This window comes from Prionailurus viverrinus, chromosome C1 (genome assembly GCF_022837055.1).
Source record: "Prionailurus viverrinus isolate Anna chromosome C1, UM_Priviv_1.0, whole genome shotgun sequence".
Classification (NCBI taxonomy): domain Eukaryota; kingdom Metazoa; phylum Chordata; class Mammalia; order Carnivora; family Felidae; genus Prionailurus; species Prionailurus viverrinus.
In genome coordinates, this window is record NC_062568.1 from 119,886,403 (window position 1) to 119,908,395 (window position 21,993).

At 54.0% G+C, this 21,993-nt stretch overlaps 1 protein-coding gene across 1 annotated transcript; it reads left to right on the forward strand.

Moving 5' to 3' along the window:
* Nucleotides 1–19,811: 19,811 nt before the first annotated feature.
* Nucleotides 19,812–21,347, forward strand: KCNA10 (potassium voltage-gated channel subfamily A member 10). The gene has a single exon (XM_047872044.1). It carries the CDS (start codon nt 19,812–19,814, stop codon nt 21,345–21,347), a length of 1,536 nt encoding a protein of 511 aa, XP_047728000.1.
* Nucleotides 21,348–21,993: the final 646 nt, after the last annotated feature.

Below are 21,993 nucleotides of genomic sequence, written 5' to 3' on the forward strand. Positions count from 1 at the left end.
TGAGCAGCTGAGCTGGTCCAGGCTGCCTTCCAGTTGTCTAGATGCACCTCTAATCCGATGCCATCGTGAGCCGTGGTCCTGAGGCTCTGCCCTTCCTGGCCTGGCCTGCTCCTGATCTGCATGATGCCCAGCATTTATAGTCTCCCTTCCCACAGTGAGGCCACCCAGGCCAGGTTCCCACCCTTCCCACCCTACCAGCCACCTCAGGCCAGGTTCCCAGGGCCTAAGTGCATATCCAAGAACTCAGCCAGCGACCCCTTCTTCCAGTACGGGGCTCTGCCTTGCTCTTGCCAGTTTGTGGCCCCCTGAATCGGGAACAAGAGATTCTTCAATGCTGACTCCTGCCTATGGCTCCGCCTCTGCCAGGATCCCATGGGGTCTCTGGGCCCTGCCCTGTGGTGATACTAGCCACCTTTGCCCAGCTTCCCACACCAACTTAGATGGAGTTGCATACCCTTCGGCTTCTTCAGCATGACATCCTTCCTGAAACCACTCCCAGCCTAGCCCATCCCAGTTGGTGGGTTCGGTCCCACAGCCTGACCCAGTCTGCTCCATCTGCCCCAGTGTCCCTGACCAAGCAGGGACAAGGCCCCAGTCACAGCTCTCAGCCATGCCTGGTCTATCCCACACTTCCAGGATTCCAGGACGATAACAGTGATTTGAATTACACAGTGCACGATCCTCCAAACACGCAGCCCTAGATCCTGGGGGGTGAGGAGGGTGGGGTGCAGAACCTGCAGGGATTGGTCGGCTCACTGTGGTGTCACTGAGTGGTGCCAGCTCAGCCAAAGGGGAAGTCAGGAGACCTATGAGTATGTCAGTGGAGGACCTGGGGCAAGTCACAGCCCTCTGCATCTATGTATAATTCGGGTTAGGATCAGTGATTTCCAAGTCCCCTTCTGAGTCTCTGCATCTAGGAGCCAGGGATCACTATTCCTTTTTTTTTTTTTTTTTTTTTAATTTTTAACATTTATTTATTATTGAGAGAGAGAGAGAGAGAGAGTCAGGGCACGAGCAGGGAAGGGGCAGAGAAGGGGAAGGCACAGACTCCGAAGCAAGCTCCAGGCTCTGAGCTGTCAGCACAGAGTCTGACGTGGGGCTTGAACTCACAACCCGTGAGATCGTGACCTGAGCTGAAGTCAGACATTAACCAACTGAGCCACCCAGGCACCCCCAGGGGTCACTATTCCCAATCACTTTCTTCTCCTTTTTACCTCTCCCCTGGAACAGGGTCAGAGTGAACCAGTAAATGGCTACAGTCAGGGTTGCGGTGGGCCAGTGACCCTTGCACAAGCCCAGAAGTGTCATGCAGAGTCTGGATGTCACCTCTATAGCAGTAGACAGGCTTCTTGCATTGACAAGAGGCTGGAGCAGACCACTCCTGAAACCTCCCAATTGCAAAATTCCAAGTCTCAGTTCCCTCACCTCATAGAAGGAGTAGGAGCAAAATCCCACGGGCTAGGTCCTGACACTACATCATTTCATGTCACCCTTGCATCATAACAGACGAGCAAGGTGGACAGCAAACTCCCTTCTGCAGGTGAAGGACTGAGACCCAGAAAGGTTAAAACATGCACCAAGGCCACACCACTAGAATTTGAGCCCAGGTCTGTCTGAGTCCAGAGCAGCTCTCTGCTACACAATGTGGTATCGAAAGGACCCTGATGTCATGTAGGCAGGACATTCCCGAGTTTGGAGTTTGCCAGGTAAACTGGGCTTTCACGCTTGTCAGTGCCTTCCCTCGCACCTGCTATCTCATACATCCCGGGAATGCCCTTCTCCACATCCCTCTGATCCACGAGCCAAACCTCTTCCCTGCTTCGGGAGATCCCATCTATCCTATGAGACTCAGTTCAGGCCGCTCCGAAGAGACCAGATCTTCCCCTCCTCCCTTGACTTCTCTCCCTCCTCCACCCTAACCTAAGTGTTCCCCCTTCTGTGATCTGGTTGCAAATACTTCCATTATTTTCCCAGGCAGTAGGCTCCGAGCTGGGTGCTGTGCACGCAATATTCATCCTGGCCCGTTGGCCTTCTGTAAGGCGGTTCTTGAGATTTCCACGGACCCACACCTTGTTGCTCTTTGCCTCCCGCCCCCACTACATCTCTGTCTCCACCACTGAGCACAGCGCCAGACATACCTTAGGCGCTGAGCAACCACATGCTTATGCGAAGAGAGCTACTTGCACCCGCTAATGTCTTCAGGTGCTGGGAGATGGAGTGGGTCTGGACCACAGAAATGTGAGCCTGAGCCATTCAGACCAGATGGTAGTTTGTTCCCTGACCTGCAGAAAGCAGCTTCCATTCACTTCCACCCTCGACTCACTCACCCCCTGCCTCCAGGCCACCTGTCTCCACTTGTCCCAGGGTATACAGTTGGGGTGAGGGAGGCTCCCCCAAGGTGTGCACAGCCCTGCTCATCCTTTGGTCCCAGTTTCTGTGCGGGAGTTTAGGTCAGAAGGGTGAGCCCAGGCCGAAGTCTGAGAGGTCCCGTGACCTGATAGGGGAGTTCATTTTTCATGGCTCAGCGTCCGATTGGTCAGATAGAGGCCCTGGGCCTCAGGCCCTGCTCCCGGCTGCTGCTGGTAATAGAGCCAGAGGTCGAAGTGGAGCGCAATGAGATCGGGTTCTCAGGCAAGGGCCAAATTGGACTGTGTCACTGGCCTGCACGCTGGGGAGAGGGGGGGCAAAGGACATATCCAGGAGGGGGACCAGGGCCACCAGGCAGGTCAGACCTCAATGGGGCAGCATCGGAAAGTGATGACATTAGCCAGTGGGCATCAGACTGTGTTCTGAGGAGCCGAAGGGGCTGCAGGAACAGGGAATTAAGGGCCCGGCAGGTAAGGCTCAGGATCCCCACCCCACCCCAGCTCCCGGAGAACAGCTTCTATCTGTTTTACATATTGCACTTTCAGGCAAACTTCCCTTTGAAGAAAGAAAGGGTTGTATGGGGTGCCTAGGTGGCTCAGTCAGTTAAGCGTCCGACTTCCGCTCAGGTCACGATCTCACGGTTCGTGGGTTCGAGCCCCGCATCGGGCTCTGCGCTGACAGCTCGCAGCCTGGACCTGCTTTGGATTCCGTGTCTCCCCCTCTCTCTGCCTCTCCCCCACTTGTGCTCTGTCTCTCTTTGTCTCTCAAAAATAAATAAAATGTAAAAAAAAAATTTTTTTTTAATAATAGAAAAAAAAGAGAGAAAAGGTGGTAGTAATAATGAGGAGGAGGGGCGGAGGAGAGCTCACCCTACCGTGGATTGTAAATATCCTGGGTCTTGGACCTCCGCTCCTTCCTCCTTCCTGTCACCTGGCCTCAGGGTGGGCAAGAAGAAACCCCCTGCAGGTACCCCAGGTGATAAACAGTGCACACCGCCGCTCTACAGCCTGTGTGGCCTGTGTAGACGCTGCCTCACTCGGCGCCACTCTTCTTGAGCACCCCACGCTCCAGTCACCAGAGAGCCACTCGGCTAGGCCTTCACACCATCGTACTGAAAGGTCCCCTCTCTGTGCCTTCTCCCCTTCCTGTCTTTTTCCCAGCCTGGAGCACTGTCCCTTAAGCTCCAGCGGCACCTCCCCCAGGGAGCTCTCACAGACCTCCTTCGGCAGAGGTGGTCCCACCCAGAGCCCCATGCCTGCCTGCCCCCTGGCGCATGGCACCTACCTTTGGCGCACAGATTCAGCCTGGCTTCACATTTCATCTCTACCATCTCAGGAGCTGCAAGACCTTGAACAAGCAAACTTCCCTGTGACTCAGTTTCCCCAAACTTGAGATAATTATGGTACCTACTACTATCGCTGGGGGAGGGGGCATCGTATGAAATACTCTACCTAACTCAGGGCACAGGGCAGATGCTCGATAGATGCGGCTGCTGTAAATACCCTCGTGGTTCAGTGAATTCTTGCAACTAGTTCCAAGCTCTGATTCCTGTACCTTTGGCCCCCTGTGACTTTTGCACACACAGCTCAAACACCTTTGAGCTTCTCAGTGGACTCTTTTCAACAAAAATGACAGGTTCCCGGGCCAGTGAGAGCAGAGACGACAAGCAATGTCAGGAAGAGAAAGAAACAAGAAAAGTGAGTTTTTTATGGTTTTAGAACGATCAGGAGAGTCTTATTGTTTCTACCCTTGGAAAGCCCTGCTTCTCACCCAGGATTTATGGCTTTGTATTCTTTTTTAAATTTTTTTAATGTTTTTAATGTTTATTTATTTTTGAGACAGAGAGAGACAGAGCATGAACGGGGGAGGGTCAGAGAGAGGGAGACACAGAATCTGAAACAGGCTCCAGGCTCTGAGCTGTCAGCACAGAGCCTGATGCGGGGCTCGAACTCACGGACCGCGAGATCATGACCTGAGCCGAAGTCAGACGCTTAACAGACTGAGCCACCCAGGCGCCCCTCTTTTTTTAATTTTTTAATGTTTATTTACCTTTGAGAGAGAAGGAGAGACAGAGTACAAGCAGGGGAGGGGCAGAGAGAGAGGCAGACACAGAATCCAAAGCAGGCTCCAGGCTCTGAGATGTTAGCATAGAGCCCGACGCAGGGCTCGAACTCACAAACCGTGAGATCATGACCTGAGCCGAAGTCGGACGCTTAACCAACTGAGCCAATCAGGCATCCCTATGGCATTGTATTCTTTAGCCATGACCCCCATCACCCCATCTTGCCTACAGGCTGCCTAGCAGCAGGGTGGGGTGAGGGGGAGCGGTCTTCTCTGAAGAGCACCCCAGGCAGACATCGCCCACAGACGGCAGAATGTGGGGCTGCAGGGGTTGGGGAGACCATCACAGACTCACACTCGACCTGGGCCTGCCTCTCAGGACCCCTTCCAGTCCTCTGCTCTGCAGATTACCCCCCTCATGTTTCGGGTCTCAGCCCATAGGAATCAGGCCCTTGAAGTGGTTAGGCCCCCCACGACCCCAGAGCTTGCCTGAAGAGTGGCACCATCCACTGGTGGAGAACTTGTTGCTGGCATCCTGTTGGGCTGCCCCCTTGGACGTGGGAACCTTGAAGCGTGTTCACATTTGTTCCCTCTATAACCCAAGCCCCCAGCACTGTTCCTGTGCCCAGTAACAGGCTGTTGGATAAATGGACAATGTAACCAACTGATAAGTCACTGGAGGTGCTGAGAACCCAGTGGATCTCCATCTCCTTGCCTCTTAGACTATGATTCTGGTCTGGAAGCCACTTCTCAGAGCCCTCGGCATAAGGGGGGCCGAGCCACAGCCAGGTTAAGCCCAGCTACCCGGAGGGAAGGGGGGCACCCTAGTACCGCAGGGCGCAAACTCAGAGCTGGCTGGGAAAAGGGAAGGGGTTACTTGGCACCAAGCGGAACTGTATGCACAGTGTGTCAGGTAGTCTGGGTCAGAGTGACAGGGAGAGTTTGCTCTCTGTGTTCAGCCACAGCCCAGTGCCCACCACTCACTCAATTGCCTTTAGCATCTCTCCCAGACCCATATACCCCCTTGGTGCCCCGGAGGCTGAACCAGGCCCCTTTTCTGGCCAGGATGGCAGCCTGGAGGTCAAAGCTGATGAGGAGCTGTGAACCCCCGGTAGTGACATTATAAAGGACCATATCCTGCTGGCTCAAAGGAAAACAATTTTTAGCTGTGATCACGTACGAAGCATCTCCTCTCTCGCCAACCTCTTCTGTGTGTCTTCAGGGTACCTGGCCTTGTCCATTTGCTCTCTCTTTGAGAAAAAAAAAAAAACTTTTCGCAGAACCCAGGAGCATGCTGGAGAGATTCTGGAAGGCTCAGCCAATCGGGGATTGCTTGCAGATGCCAGGCATTTAACTCTATCAGACTGGTACGGACCATGCCACTCCCACGTTACCCAAAGGAAACAAAAGTGTAAGTCTGTACAATGATGAGGGCATAAATGTTCATGACAGCTTGATTTGTAACAACCCCCAACTGGGAACAACTCAAGTGTCCATCAACAAATGAAGGGATAAACCATTTGCATTAGAGCCCCACAATGGAATACTACACAGCACTACAGAGGGAATGAGCTATTGATACATGTAACAACACAGATGAATCTTAAAATAATTCAGCTGAGTGAAAAGAGCTAGACAGAAAAAGGGTACATATTGTATGACTCCATTTAAGTAACACTAGAAAATAAAACTGATCTACAGTGACAGAAACCAGATCCGTAGTTCAGTGGGAGCGGGGATGAGGGGAAGGAGAGGGGAATTGCAAAGGAAATCAAAGAAACTTTTGGGGGTGGTGGAGATGTTCACCCTCCTGGTCGTTTGTGATGGTTTCATGGGTATACACTTACGTCAAGACATATCAGATCATATGCTTTTAGTGTGTGCAGTTTATTGTATGCCAATCATCTAAAAAAAGCTATTTTTAACCTTTTTTAATTTTAAGTTTATTTACTTATTTTTAGAGAAAGAGAGAGCAAGTGGGGTAGGGAGCAGAGAGAGGGGGGAGAGAGAGAATCCCAAGCAGGTTCCAGACTGTCAGCCCAGAGCCCAATGTGGGTCTCAAACTCACAAACCATGAGATCGTGACCAGAGCCGAAATCGAGTCATACACTCCACTAACTGAGCCACCCAGGCGCCCCTAAATAAAACTATTTTTAAAAACCAGGGAGGAGGTGGCAAATTGCAAGTTTCTGTCAGAGACACAGCCTCAGCCACACCTGTGGACCCCGCTCTCTGTCCCAGCCTTTGGCTCGGCGCCAGGCATGTGGGGCACAACCAAAGCTGGTGTCCTCAACACGAATGAATAATTGTTGGCCCGTCTGACTCATCTGGCCCAGGAGAAACCTCTCGCCCCCCGTCCTGGCTCAGTCACATGGGCTGAGATACTTGACCACACTCAACAGCTTTCAGATGATAGATCTGATCGATATTAACTACCCAAGCAGAACCATGAGCAGTTCATCTCAGCCCACTCCCTGTTCCTCCCTCCACCTCCTGCTCCCAGCCCTAGAGTGGGCTTACTCCCCAGGGGTGGTGCAGAACCCCAGTACCGATCCGTGAGAGAATGGGATGACCCGAAGCAGTCCTGGGCACAGCTCGCCGCCCTCTGGGAGGCAAGATAAATGCCAGGCATCCTGCGTCCCTTACCCTCTGGGACCCTAGCCTTTTATCCACTCCTCCCAAGACAAAGCCAGCTGAGCAAGCCTGAAGGGGAAGCTGAACCCTGAAGGAAGAGAAGGGCTGAGGGAGCAGGGAGGACATCGCTGACAGGGAACAGACAGGGCATCCTTTATTGATGGGCTCATTAGCTATTGATGAGAACGGCCTTTGTGTTGGCCCTGTTGCCTGGCCCAGGGAGCCGAGCTGTGGTGGGGCCAGGGCATTCAAGCCGGGCCACAAACACTTCCTGAGCCAGAACTCAGACTCTGACTCAAGGAACTGGTAGGTCACCAGGCTCTCTGGGGTATCTCTGGCTCCTCTCCAAGATGGAGACCCACAAAGCACTGGGCTGCTCTGTACGTAGGAAAACGAGCCAGCCCCTCCATGAGGAGCACAAAAGATCTGTTATCCCAAGACGTCCCCAAACACCCACAGTAGAGCCTCTTGTGGAGTGAAGACACACTGTGCATCCATGGATCCCTGAAAGCCAAAGCCACAATTTCCATAGGCAATTTCACCATGGCAGACATTGATCTGTTTTGTACGAATACAGTTAAGTCTTACAGCAGCACTGTGATGGATGTACTATTCTTCTCATCCCCATTTTATAGATGAGGAAATGGAGGCTCCGGGAGGTTAGGTCATTTGCCCAAGGTCACACAGCTAGTAGCTGAGCCTGGGTTTGGACCCAGGCAATCGGCTCCAGAGCCTGTGTGCAAAACCATTGTGTGCTGTTCCTTCAGAGAGATTAAGGGATGTGCTCAAGGTGACCAGCTAGTGAATGTAGAACTCAACACCAAGGCTTCTAACACCAACTCGGTCTCAGTCCACCTCTCTGCCTCTCCGTCTTGCTGTTACCCAAAGAAAGCCCCAAAGGATGCAAGGGCAGGGAGCTGGGGAAAGTCCCTCTTCCCTTCCACGGCCCTGCCAGGGTGAGGGATCCTCTCTCCTCCAGGCCAGAGCTCTCTCAGGGAGCCTGATGGGATTCTAGTTGGAGAAAGGACCCTTCCCCAGCTAGTAAGGTCAAGGTTCTTCTAGCCCCCAGATCCAACGGGACTGAAGCAAGCCCCCAGCTGTACGCCCTGGCCCTTCTCACAGGTACATGGGGGGAAAATCTCACATAAGAACCTGTCCTAAGAACCTCAATGCCAGGAGTCACTAAGGACCCCAGCGAAACTGTGCCTGACTTGATCACCCATTTATGGGCAAAGTATCCTACAAGCTTAGGGTAACAATGGGAAGACACGTGCCACCCGCAGCCACCCTCTGTGCCTACATGTTATCACTGGCTTTACGGAAATGCCCCAAGCCAGCAACTAACTTGGCCTCCAGGTCAGTATCTGATCTGTGCCCCATTGGCCATGAAGGTGGAGGGTCATCCCTTCTGGGTTCACTTTGCCCAGGTCGCCACTGGTACCCTGCACCTTCACCCTGCCCACTGACCCTGACCAGATCCTCTCTCTCAAGCTTCCTCCAGAGAAAGAGCAACGGCGATCCTGTTTCACAGAAGGATAGGATTTCTGCATCCCGGGCATCAATCGGGCAGGCTCCTTCCTGCCAGTCCTCCTGTCTGCCTCGAGACCAGTAGATGCCCTCGGCCATGGAGAGCTGACCTAGCCGGAGTGCCCAAGGCTCACGCAGGCCAAACAAGACTTTCTCCGTTGCTCCTGCTGGTGAGTTCTTGGCCGTATTTCTCCCTCTTACCCACACTTCAATCTCTGCAACTGATCTTAACCACCATATCAAAGGGCCCCAGGCTTCCTTCTCCTAGAGTTCCAGAAGCATTCTGGGGAAATTCAATTGCATGCATGGCAGCCAGCATGAACTACCCAGATTGGCTTATTTCCCAGCATGCTTTCAGGGAGACACATTATTCTTCTGGTCTACATTCCTAGCTCAATTCTCTTGGGCCTTCCAAGAATGCCAATTTCAGCCCCCCACCGAAGCTTAGGACTTCTCTTTGTACCAGAAAGCATAGCTGTCCCCGGATCTCCTCCCATCATGCCCCCTTCTGCTCCAGAAATTCTAGAGCCTTCTTGAGGTTTAAGGAGGCCCCAGAGCCTCACTGCTCAATGCTCCTCTTTAGTCAGGAGAATAGACAATGGCCTCTATGGTATTTTGTCAGGCACGCAGGCAGCTTCCATAGCTCACCCCATCCCATGGAGGCAGATGCCTGCAATTCCACCATAAGTGCTCTATTTCATTAGCTCATGCTTTTGTGTATCAATCAATGAATATTCAACAAATATTTACAGAGTTTCCTCCAAGTGCAGGGCAACCTACTAGGTATTGGGGTGATACAAGGATATCAGTTCTTCCCCTAAATCTCTCAGTAAGCACTGTTATTACCCCTGCTTTACAAACCTGGGAACTGAGGCACAGAGAGGTTGAAAAACTTGCCCAAGGTGACACAGCTTACTATATCCTAGAACATAGCTATGGGAGGTGGTCCCAAGAAAATCACACAAGATTGGGGATGCTTGCAAAAAGGAGAGGCTGGCATTTGACATTTTGTTGTTCACTGCCCACACTGAGCCAGAGGACCTGTTCGCCCCCACCACCACCCCGGGCCTTCTCGGCAGGGAGAGGAAGTCAAGGGAGAAGGTGTGGTGGCTGACTGTCAGCTGGAATGGGGCTGTGCTGCTCCTACGTTCCTTTCCCCTGAAGGATACCACATGTATCACAGACCCCTGAATTGGCTGCAGAGACTAGATGAGGCTGGGGTCCCCCCACAGCATGGGAGAAAAAAAAGGCACACGCAGGATTGCATGCCAGGTGGGGCGGAGGCGGGGAGTTTTTTTTTAAAAATTTTTTTTCAACGTTTTTTATTTATTTTTGGGACAGAGAGAGACAGAGCATGAACGGGGAAGGGGCAGACAGAGAGGGAGACACAGAATCGGAAACAGGCTCCAGGCTCTGAGCCATCAGCCCAGAGCCTGACACGGGGCTCGAACTCATGGACCGCGAGATCGTGACCTGGCTGAAGTCGGACGCCTAACCGACTGCGCCATCCAGGCGCCCCAGGAGGCGGGGAGTTTGAGGCAGATGTGAAGGAATCCACTGGAGGCCTGATACAGGGGTGACTGGATCCACCTGGCTGTGAGAAGGAGCACTCTAGTAACCACGGAAGGCCGGGGGAGGGGGAGGCAGACAGGAAGTGCGGGGGAAGAAGCCATCCAGGCAAGAGGTGAGGCCTCAACAGGCTGGCAGCAGGAGAGGAGGCAGCACGGGGGCAGGAAGGTGAGACCTCAGGGCTGCAGATGTGGAAACTCGTGGGATGGGAAGGCTGGGGAGAAGAAGGTCTTTGTCTGAACGGGGAGCCAGACTAGAGCACACACTGGGGAAGGAGAAGACAGTGTGAGCTCAAACAATCACAGGGACACCAAAGGAAGGCCCCACTGATGCTCTCTAAACCAGGCCAAGGCAAGGCGCTGTTCCCAACGCAGCCAGGCCCAGGCTCCCAAACAGCACATAACCAACCTTTATGTGGCACTCACCGCGTGTCTGGTGCTGTTCTCAGGGTCGGACATACGTTCACTCCCGTAACCATCTTGACAGCCCTATGATGTAGCTATAGGTAGCTTCCCCATTTTGTAGATGAAGAAACTGAGTCCGCGCTTGTAAGCATGATGCGAACCGCCTTCGGGGAGGTGACGTGAGGGTGCGGGGAGGGGATGAGGCAGGTTTAGGTGAATTCAGCAACGACGAGGTGCGGCACTTTATTGAGAAAATCGAGGAAGATGAGGGAATGAATCCCTCGCCTTGAGTGGCGCCGTCCAGTGGCGTAGGGTGAATTTTACGCCTAGAATCACACCAAGGAGGCTGGAGTCCCTGCAATGCCACTTGCTACCTTTACCTCTCTGGCCCTCAGTTTCCTCATCTGTAAAATGGAGACACTAATAGAGTCCCGCCCTTCTCCTGGGTCTGTTGTGAAGGTCAAATGGAAACATGAATGTGAAAATACTTTAGAAGCCGTGGAGCTGTACAAAGGGGAGGTGCCACGCAAGACTTGGGGGGTGGCGTGGTCCTAAAAACTCTCCCTCAGGTGGACAGCCCTGGCCCCGGCCTGGGAGTCTCCATCCTGCGTGTCTTCAGGAGCATTCTGACATCGAGTATCTCCCCCCACGCTTCACATGCATTCATTCAACACAAGCCTCTGCCCTTGTGGTTGTCGCAGGAGGCAACGAGGTGGGTGGGCGGGGCAGAGGCTCTTACGCCCATTTTAAAAATAATGGAAAACCCCTGAGGAAGCTAAAGTGACTCCCCCAAAGGTGCACGGCTGATGAGAGGTAAGGCAGACTCGAACCAGCTCTACTGACTCTGCCAAGCCTGCTCCGTTAGCTACCAAACTGGCCTCATGGAAATTGGCGGCCCAAGGGCAAGGCTGGCGGTGGAGGGATACACAGAAATGTTCCCTGTTTCACATTTTTATCTAAAACCATCCCTTCTTAGGTTCCTGGGAATGCCTAAAAGCAAAATCCACCTTTTGGGGGGGGGGGGTGTTCCAGTTTACCAGCATGTTATTCTTTATCTGGCCTTCCCCACCCACCCGCCGCAGTTGAGCTCTGCGGGGCCTCCCTCCAAGCCCCTACAACACGCGGCAGAGTGATAGGCTGGGACGGGCACCTATCTGAGGACAGGACATCACGGTGTGAGTGTGTGGAGAGTGTGTGGCCTCAGTCTCGACTCTCTGTAGTGTTACTTCCTGGCTACTCACCTCCCCAAGGACCTGTGGAGCCCCAGGACTCTGGACAGAGCCAGCCCAAAGCCATGATGCGCCTGTCATTCCCCAAAGCCCAAAGGGTGCACTCCCTTTGGAGTGCACTCCGCCAGAAGCAGCATCACAGAGCCCCCCCTCCGGCAACACCATGCATAGGCAGAAACTTCTGGAAGGCTCCCAGGCCCATAACTTCTGGGCCGTCTCTTCTGGTACCTGAAAACCGCACCTGTTAGCATCAGCAACAGATGCCTCCTTTTCTCCGGGGCAAACAGGAAGGCAATGTGAGGCCCCTGGTGGTACCTCAAATCAAGGGCTCAGGGAGTCTTGCCTCCCAGCTGACGTCCAGAGCAAAAGTATTTCCCCCCCATGTTGGGGCAGGAGCTGATGATTAATAACGGTTCGATTGTAAGCCCTTATATTCCTGCTGGAATGAATTATCCTGTGATCATTCTTTTCAGCATTGCCGCTTCTGAGGTTTTAAATGAAAGAGCTGCTGCCCATATCATTCTGCCTCTTTAGGAAGACAGCCCTGTCTTTGAGCAGTCCCCTCAGGGAGAGAGACAGACTGCCCAGGCTGTGCCCACCCCGCTCTAACAGGGAAGAGCTCCGTGTGACCGGCTTCCCGAGCCCCCTCCAGTCTTCCTTGTCTTCTTTCAGTTGCTCCAAGAAACAGAACATCCTCCTGTTGCAAGGGGCAGCCAGAGTCGATGGGAGAGAGGGTGTCAGGGGGCTCCTGGAACAGAAACATCTGTGGATGTAGGTGGTTTCTGGGGCTGCAAGTTCGTGCATAGGACCTGCTCATGTCTTTGTGTATTTGCGCACGGGTAGACATCCATTCATGTGTTTGGGTGTCTGGGCAATTTTATGCATAGCAAGTATGTGTCCGTGGCTGGCTCTGCGTAGCCGTGCATGTGTGGCCATGTGTATATCCGTGCGTGCGTGCGTGTGTGCGTGCGTGTGTGTGTGTGCCCCAGGCACAGCCCCTGGTGGCGTGAGCATAGGCCACGCATGGCAGTGTGTGTGCTATTGTGGGGCTATCGGACAGAGGGAAGCGTGTTGGTTTTGGAACTAGAAAACTTAAGTCTGAGTCACAACTTCGTGGCCAGAGGACCTTGGTGCAGTCATACACCTTTCTAGACCTCAGGTCCCCCATTTGCTAAGTGGAGATAATAATCCCTACCTGCACTGTGAGGCTGAAATCCTGTGTGGACACACTTGGCTAGTAGGTGACTGGAGGGGACGGGAGGAAGCAGCTTCCCCACAGGCACAGGGGCTGAGAGTGTGGGCCACACAAGTCATGCCCGGCCTCTGCCTGCCCCCAGGCCTCCCCCTCCCTGACCAGCACGCCCACCCCAGCAGGCTCGGCCTGAGCCTCTGGAAGGTCCCAGTTGCCTCACCAGTAGGGGTATGACATTGACGTTGCACCAGTGCCAGGAGAGGGAAAGGGAAAACGGCCATCCCACCCCCATCCCTGACCGGTGGCCCCGCTGCCACCAGCTACCGGCATTCACTGAGCACCCGTTACACGCTGCATGCTTTCAGTGTGGTGCCGCTTTCCCTCTACACACTTACAAGGCAGGTGCCGGCAAGGCCACTTGTCCCGCTCACACAGACAGGAAGTGACCGACTCAGGATTGACAGCTGGCTCTCCCGTCTGTCCCAGAGCCTGGGCTCTTCTTTGGGATGGAACGCCTGCCTCAGGCTCACTGGGAGTCACGCTCCCTGCGGCCCCCACCCCCAGCCTGCTGACTGTCTTCGCTTTCCCGAGTTCACGTGTCTTGGCAGGATACCACTCCTGGCGTCAAGTTCTACCCCTCTGATGCCTCCGAGACTTCCATCTCTACTCTCTGCCTTCCGCTCAGGAAGGCTGGGAGGCCCGGGTCCTGGCATGCCTCCCCACAAGGACAGGAGGACCGGGGTGGGCGGTGGAGCCAGCATCATCTGCCTAAGACTCCATCTGACCATTTCCCCGGGGGGAGAAACCAAGGCTCTTAAAGGGCGGGCAACATAATCCTTACCACTGGTGAGGTGGAGACGACCACAACCGAACTTCGTGGGCCCTGACTGAGGCTGGCCCAATGGTTCGGGGGAGCAGGAGACATGGGGGCCAGACCGCGGGCGGAGCAAGAGCCACCCTGGAGGGACAATCTGCGAGACCCAGGCTGTTCAGTGAGGTGGGGAAGGGAGGGGCCCTGTGGAGATTTACATGGAGGGACCAGGGACTGCTTCCAGCAGGACAACGACGCCCTCTTCTGACCAGCCGAGAGCAGCGCTCAGGCCAGCCTCCTCCATGTCCCCTCGTTCACTCAGCAGCAGGCAGTGGGAGCCCCTATGCCAGGCCCACCTGCCTGCCTCCTCATCCCCCCACCCCGTGCTGCCACCCCTGTGACATCTGAGCTCAACTACGCAGCTCCACGTTCCCTGTCCTCTGGGCCCTGTGTTGCAGTGCACACGCTCGTCTTCATGTGATGACTTCTTTCAGCCATGCTCTGACTCAGACAGGCCACCACCTCACCTGAGTGTGTAGGAGGTGCTGGGGTTGCTAAGCGACCAAGGGCGACGGATGGGGAAAGGCCATGGGAGGAGCTCAGGACAGGACTGCTCTCATCATTCTGTGACCTTGAGGAGCCCACAACCCGGCACCCCCACAGATGCCTTCGGAACATCTGGGAGAGGCGCAGGGCTCAGCCCCCACGAGGCCCTGCCTGCAGGAAGTGCCCAGTCTGGTCAGGAGAGAGCCCATCAGCGCCACAAAGCTGCATCTGCAGCCCGAGTACAAACAGGAGGTGCCCTGAGCGCAGGGAGGCAGCGGGGGTCACTGTGGTCTACACCAGGCGGCCAGGGAGGCTTTCCAGAAAAGACAGCGCAAAATGATAGTGGCTTCCACCTAGGAACGTGGTGGTATTCACAACACACATTATCTCCTGCTCCCCCCAAGAACCAGGGGGCAGGGGGGATGATTAGATCCACGCCGAGAGGAAGAAAGTGGGGTTCGCAGAGGCAGCGGCTTGCCCAAGGCTGCGTACCTGGCAAGTGCAGAGCTGAGACTCACACGCAGGCCCGTGTGGCTCTGGGGGAAGGGGACCGAGCAAAGGTCAGAAGACAGGCACTGGTCCCACCTGCCCCCATGTGCAAAGATACTGAGGGACCCAAAGATGATAAAGCTCGTGGATCAAATAATGCTGTGCCAAAACCTTGTCCAGGGACTTTGGAGGACAAGAGGACGGTCACCTGGCCCCCTTAGGGAAAGTTCCACCTTCAGGTGAAGGTAAGAGTGAGTCACACAGGTGGCAGGACCAGAGCTGAGAGTGGCCTGCAGGGAGGAAGCACAATTTGTCGGGGGGGGGGGGGGGGGGGCGGTGGCGCAGAGAGGGAAGGAGCTGCTCTAACCAGATGCACGGTCGGTCTCGGCGCTGGGCCAGGCAAGCACAGAGATGGTGAGTGGAGGCAGACACCATAGAAGACTCTTGAATACAACGATCACTTCAGCTGTGGGTGAGAGCTCAAGCCTGAGTTCTGGTCATTCTATCGAGGCCTTAGAATGCTGGACAGAAGAACAGATGTGAGGCTCAGGGACAGCCATCAAGAACCCCGCAGGACCCTGCCCAGCCCCCAAACCCCCCTGCCCCTCAGCTCTACCCTCACCCCACCCAGAAGGTCTGTCTGCCCCCGCCCCCCGCTGTCGCCGGGGTCCTGTGTGGGGTGGAGGAGGGGGACCGGGGGCAGAACCAGCTCCCATCTTGGCTTGCATGAAACGGTCATTGCACAGCCCAACTGAAAGCAGAGAAACCTCAGCACAGAAGCGGCTGGCCCCCAGTGCAGCTTCTCTTCCGCCACCAAACGGGCAGAATGCCCAGCACGAAGCAGAGGGGAGTCGGCTTGCTGGGGCCAGGGGCTGCCTTGATGCTGTGCACACTTCTGAGAGAGGGTGGCCTCCCGACTATCTGCCCTGCAGGGGTGCAGCCTGCCAGGTGGCCCCTGAGAGCCACACTCTGCCCTGCCTCTCGGGTGCATTCACTCTTTCCAAACGATTTGCACAGCCCTCCCAGCATGAGTAGGCACGGTCTGGCACTGTGGTCAGCACTACGTAAGAGTAACCCGCTCCTTCCACATGACCCGTGCAGTTCTACAAAGCATCCCTACACCTCCTTTGATCCTTACAAAAACCTGGAACAATCCCTGGCACTTTTATTTCCTGAGGTTTGGGGTTTATGGTTTTGGGTTTTTTTTTTTTTTACTTGTTTGCCTTTTTTTAAACATATGTATTGAGATGATGCATGCTAGATTAAAGTGTGCAACTTGATGGGTTTGGCCATATGTATACACCTGTGAAACCATCACCACAGTCAAGATAAACACCACTATCGCCTCTAAAAGAGTTTCCTTGGCCCCTTGGCAATCTCTCCTTTTCTCTCCCTGTCCCCAGGCCCAGGCAACTGCTGATCTGCTTTCTGACATTCTAGTTTAGTTAGCAGTTTCTAGAATTTTGTATAAATGGAGTTATTCTATATGTACCTTTTTAAAATCTGGCTTCCTTGACTCAGCGTATTTTCCTATCACTGATGGAAAAATGGAGCCTTGATGAGGAAACATAAGTAGTCAGCAATCATAAAGCAGTGGAGGTATGGCAGGTGTCCTGGCTCTGAGCCTGATATGCTGTCTCCAACACTTGGTTCGCTCATCACTCACTCATTCATTCACCAGAGGTTAACTGGGCGCTGGGGTGGGCTAAGCCCTGGGCTAGGTGTTGGAACCATAATGGTGCACGAAGCAGACACAGTCCCTACCCTCATGGGATTGCACTTCATTCATTCGTTTGTTCATTCATTCATTCATTCATCGGCTTAACTGCACATCCACAGAAAACTCTGAACCTGGCACTGCCCCACCACTTCCCTCACCACCCTGATGCTCGTTAACCGTCTTCCTATCTACCACTTTGAGCTAGACAGTGGGGCGATGCAGACAGAGATCATCAGAGGGGAGTTCTGTCCTCCAGGATCATGTAGAGCAGAAGGAAAAACTCTTAGGTACTATCCTGCACTCGGAAAGCTCACGCGAGAGCTTCAGAGCTAAGGCTGACCCTGCAGAAGGTAGCACTCCCAGTGCAAAGGTGAGTGATCCAGGCAGGGAGGCCAGGAGCTCAGGGGGAGGCGGAGGGCTCTCCGAGCTGGCCTGTCCAGAGCAGGCCCCTCAGACAGGGTGGGACCTGAGCAGTCCCCAATGAGCAGGGAGGAGAAGGACAGGCAGAGGGAAGGGGGGCGGGGTGTGCCAGGCAGGAGCAAAACAGGGACAAAGACAGAGGTAGGGCGGGGCAGAGATGATCAGGAAGACAGTGAGCTGAGAATTCCTCCTGGGTCAGTGTGAGGCCACAGAAACAACTTCCTGCCTGCAAGTGCGTTACATTGTGTCTCTGTGTGGAACAGGAGCAGAGGGGAAGGGAAATGGGGGGAGGGTAATTAGTTACAATTTTGTAAGAATTTACAATTTACAAAGTGCTCTTGCTGTTGTTCTCTTATTTAGCCCTCAGTATAAGCTTTGAGGTGGGAGTTACCCTTATTTTTCCCATTTTACGGATCAGAAAACTGAGGTGCATAAAGATCCAGCGATTTGCTCAAAAATAAACAACCCCTAAGTGATGGGGCAGAGAGTCAAGCCAGGACTCCTGTCCCCAGACCAGTTCTCTTTTCCCGGTGTCTATAATTGTCAACATTTACTCATCTAAATGGGGCCCATGGGCCACTGTATGACACGCTTCTGTAGACCACAGAATACATTGTTTGAACTTGACCTTGTTCTCCCACCTGCCACACCCCCGACCCTCTTCAGCTGCCTTCCCGTCTGCCATTATGAACTGGGAATGAAGAGACCAGGAGGGAGAAGGCAAATGGCCTGGCTTCCAGGAGAGGAAGTTAAGTATTTGGCCAAGGAAGCTCTTCCTAATCCCCACATGCCTTCTGCCTCTGGCCTCCAGAGAAGGTTCCTAATAAGGGCCCACCCTAGCCACTCAGAAATGGTTCCCAAGCCCTTGCCCCAGGGGCCTTGGATGGCACCCCTTCCTCTCAGCCTGGAGAAAGTGCTTATCTCCTTCACACCAAGAAGGAGATAAGCAGGATCCCCCCTCTCCGGGGCCAGGACCCCAAAGGAGAAAAGATACAGCTCTGATGTCACCAGATGGCACAGAGCTGGAGCCTGGGCCCCAGGTCTACCTAGCCGAGTGGCCCAGGACAAGCCCCCTAACTTATCACATGGGTCACAGTGAAGGAACATTTCTCCAGGGCTTACTGTGCACAGAGCCAGGACGCTAGTTCACATCAACTGGGTCCCGGCTCAGAGCTCCTAACCACTGCTCCATCCTGTCTTGAATCACCCTACCGATCACCGAAGGCCAACACCTGTCACCAAGGGCCAGCGTCTGACATGCTTGGTGGTGGGCACATCCCCTTCCACTCCACTGCCAATGAAGCAGCAGCTCAGTGAAGTCAGGCAGCCTGCAAAGGCCACACACTCCTAAGAAGCAGGGCAGGGGCTCCACTAGGCCTGACCATCCAGATCTGAGCTCCGCACCCGAACGGAGAAAAGAGTGCATGGGACTGACGGGGCTCAGAGCGCCCCCCACTTCCATGGCCCCGGCCCGCAGCTCCCCACAAGGCCTCAGCTTCCACACAGGGGTCCCCTGATCTAGCAGGAAAGGCCCTGGGCCAGGAGGCAGGCTCAGCTTGGGGATCTGTACCCCTAGCATGATATTGGGAAGGCCACTTGGTCCCTGTGACTCGGTTTTCCCCTCTGTAAAAGGGAAATAATGTTTTCCAAACTCACACGATTATTGCCGTTGAGTGAGACAAGCAAATGAGGAATTATTTTTGAAAAGACTATAACACTGTATACTTCAAGGTATCCTTAGGTATGAAACTCCAAGGTTCTGACCACCATGGATTTTACCTCTCTCCCACCTGCATCCCCCAGCCGTCTAGGCCTTAGTGTCCTTGAGTTGAAACCGAAGCCTGAGTGGACCCGAGGAAGAAAACTCAGTCTGTGTTTGTGGATACCCAAGCCCACTGGGCAAACTCTCTTTAACCCTGTCCCCAATGAGCTCTCTCTCTCTCTCTCTCACACACACACACACGCATGCACACGCGCAAACACACCTACTTCCCACCTGCCTAAAATGATTTTTCCAAGTGAAATCATTCCCCATAAACATCTTAAACGTATGTCAAAAAAAAAAATACCAATGGCTGTTGGCTTCTAAAGTTCCTATAGTGCGAAGAAGTTGGCAAAAATAATAGCTATAATTTAATGCTCTTTCAACCAGATAAAGCATTTTACATATGCCGTCTCATTTAGTGTAGCCTCCAAACAGCCCTGGCAGTTACAGAGGAGGGGCTCGGGCCCAGATTACAGAGGAGGGTCTCGGGCCCAGACAGTTTGCACGCACTGCTGCAGAGGGTCCGTCTGCTGCCCACCCGCCTCCGTCCTCTCGTTCTCCCTTCCCAGCAGAATCAGCTGGGCTCTTGTACCCCACTCGCCCCAGCTCTTGGCCCAGGAGGGAGCGGTAGAGCTAAGGGGGAACGTGCAAAGCGTGAGAGAAAGAAGCTGGCTGAGGTGGCACGGAAAAGCGTTGGGGGAACTGGCGGACGTCATCCAAATGCAAAATGACCTACTCGATTATTAAGAAGCATTGACTTCCTCTTTCATTATGGCCTCTGTCTGCTGTCCCGTATGGAGACCCTCCTTGGCTGGAGGAAGTGTTTCCCTCTCGGCCAGGCTCCTTTGCAATTGCGTCTAGTGGTTCGTGTGTGCAAGCTCGGGGGGTGTGAGTGGCTTTCGAGAGAAGAACGGTGCCCCAGCAGCCATGAGGTTCCTTCCCAGGCTAAAAATGTCATTACTAACCCATGCGTAGGCCATGATCCTGCTTCCTGCATAATGACCTTCTTCCTCTCCACAGCTCGCGGCACGCAGGGAACACTGAGGGTCTTCATGCTACTTTCCTGACTCCCCTAGGATGGATGTGTGCGGCTGGAAAGAAATGGAGGTTGCTCTGGTCAATTTTGATAACGCAGACGAAATCCAGGAAGAGCCAGGCTACGCCACAGACTTTGACCCAACCAGCCCAAAAGGCCGGCCAGGGAGCAGCCCCTTCTCCAACTGGAGGATCCTCATCGGTGACAGCACCAACCATGAGACGGCCTTCTCCAAGCTCGCAGGCGGCTATGCCGATTCCCCAGGGCCTGAGCCAGTGGTCTTGAATGAAGGAAACCAACGGGTGATCATCAACATTGCTGGGCTGAGGTTCGAGACCCAGCTCAGAACCCTCAGTCAGTTCCCAGACACCCTCCTGGGAGACCGGGACAAAAGGATGCAGTTCTTTGACTCCATGAGAAACGAGTATTTCTTTGACAGGAACAGGCCCAGTTTTGATGGCATCCTGTATTATTACCAATCAGGTGGGAAAATCCGGCGCCCCGCCAACGTCCCCATCGACGTCTTTGCCGATGAGATCTCCTTCTATGAGCTGGGTAACGAGGCCATGGACCAGTTCCGGGAGGATGAAGGCTTCATCAAAGACCCTGAAACACTGCTCCCCACCGATGACTTCCACCGGCAGTTCTGGCTTCTCTTCGAGTACCCTGAGAGCTCCAGCGCTGCCCGGGGGGTGGCCGTGGTCTCTGTGCTGGTTGTGGTCATCTCCATCACCATCTTCTGCCTGGAAACGCTGCCGGAGTTCCGGGAGGAGAGGGAGCTGAAGGTGGTGAGAGACCCCAGCCTCAACGCGAGCAAGACGATCCTCTCTCACACCATGTTCACTGACCCTTTCTTCATGGTAGAGTCCACCTGCATCGTGTGGTTCACCTTTGAACTGGTGCTCCGGTTCGTGGTCTGCCCCAGCAAGACCGACTTCTTCAGGAACATCATGAACATCATCGATATCATCTCCATCATCCCCTACTTTGCAACCCTCATCACGGAGCTGGTCCAGGAGACAGAACCCAGCACCCAGCAGAACATGTCCCTGGCCATCCTGAGGATCATCCGGCTGGTACGCGTCTTCCGCATCTTCAAGCTCTCCCGGCACTCCAAGGGGCTGCAGATCCTGGGCCAGACGCTGAAGGCTTCCATGCGGGAGCTGGGCTTGCTCATCTTTTTCCTCTTCATCGGGGTCATCCTTTTCTCCAGCGCGGTCTACTTTGCCGAGGTGGATGAGCCAGAGTCCCATTTCTCCAGCATTCCTGATGGCTTCTGGTGGGCAGTGGTCACCATGACAACTGTGGGCTATGGTGACATGTGCCCAACCACCCCCGGGGGAAAGATTGTGGGCACTCTGTGCGCCATTGCTGGGGTCCTCACCATTGCCCTCCCTGTGCCTGTCATTGTCTCCAACTTTAACTACTTCTACCATCGGGAGACTGAGAATGAGGAGAAGCAGAACATCCCAGGTGAAATCGACAAAATCCTCAACAGTGCGGGCTCAAGAATGGGCAGCACAGACTCTCTTAGTAAGACCAATGGTGGCTGCTCCACGGAGAGGTCCAGGAAGTGACTTGTCCAGGGCCCCTTGGCTCCCTGAGTCTCCCTGTGTCTCTTTGTCTCTCTCTCCCCACCCTCACAGTCTCTCTCTCTCCTTCCTGCCTCTTGCTCTCCGTTTTTCCAAAGACCAAAGTTCATCCTTTGGGAACAGCAGGCCATCTCTGACCACAAGCTGTTTGAATCAACCCATACTTCCGCTATATTTTCTAAGCTGTTTCTTCTCAACCAACTGTTGGAAGATTTCATTCTCCTTTTCCGTGAGGGATGGTTCTGGTCCCTGCTGCTCACCTGTGGTCCCCGAGACCGGCAGTATTGGCATCACCTGGGAGCAAGGAAATGCAGAATCGAAGCCCACCTCGGACCTACTGAGTCAGAATTCTCCTTGTAATAAGATCCCGAGTGATTCATTTCCACATTAAAGGTGAAGAAGCCCTGGCTTTGGTCTTCCCAAAAGGAAGCATATTAAAAGGCCGGGGACTGCTGGGAGCCGTGAGTACGAGCTCGGGTTGTTTAATAATAATATCTTACACTTGTGTCACGTTGCCTAAATTTTCCAAAGCTCTTTCACCAACACTATCTCACTGCATCTCAAAATAACCGGGAGAGCAGATTGGATCATCATTCCCATGTTGCAGGTGAACAAACCCAGGGACAGCGAC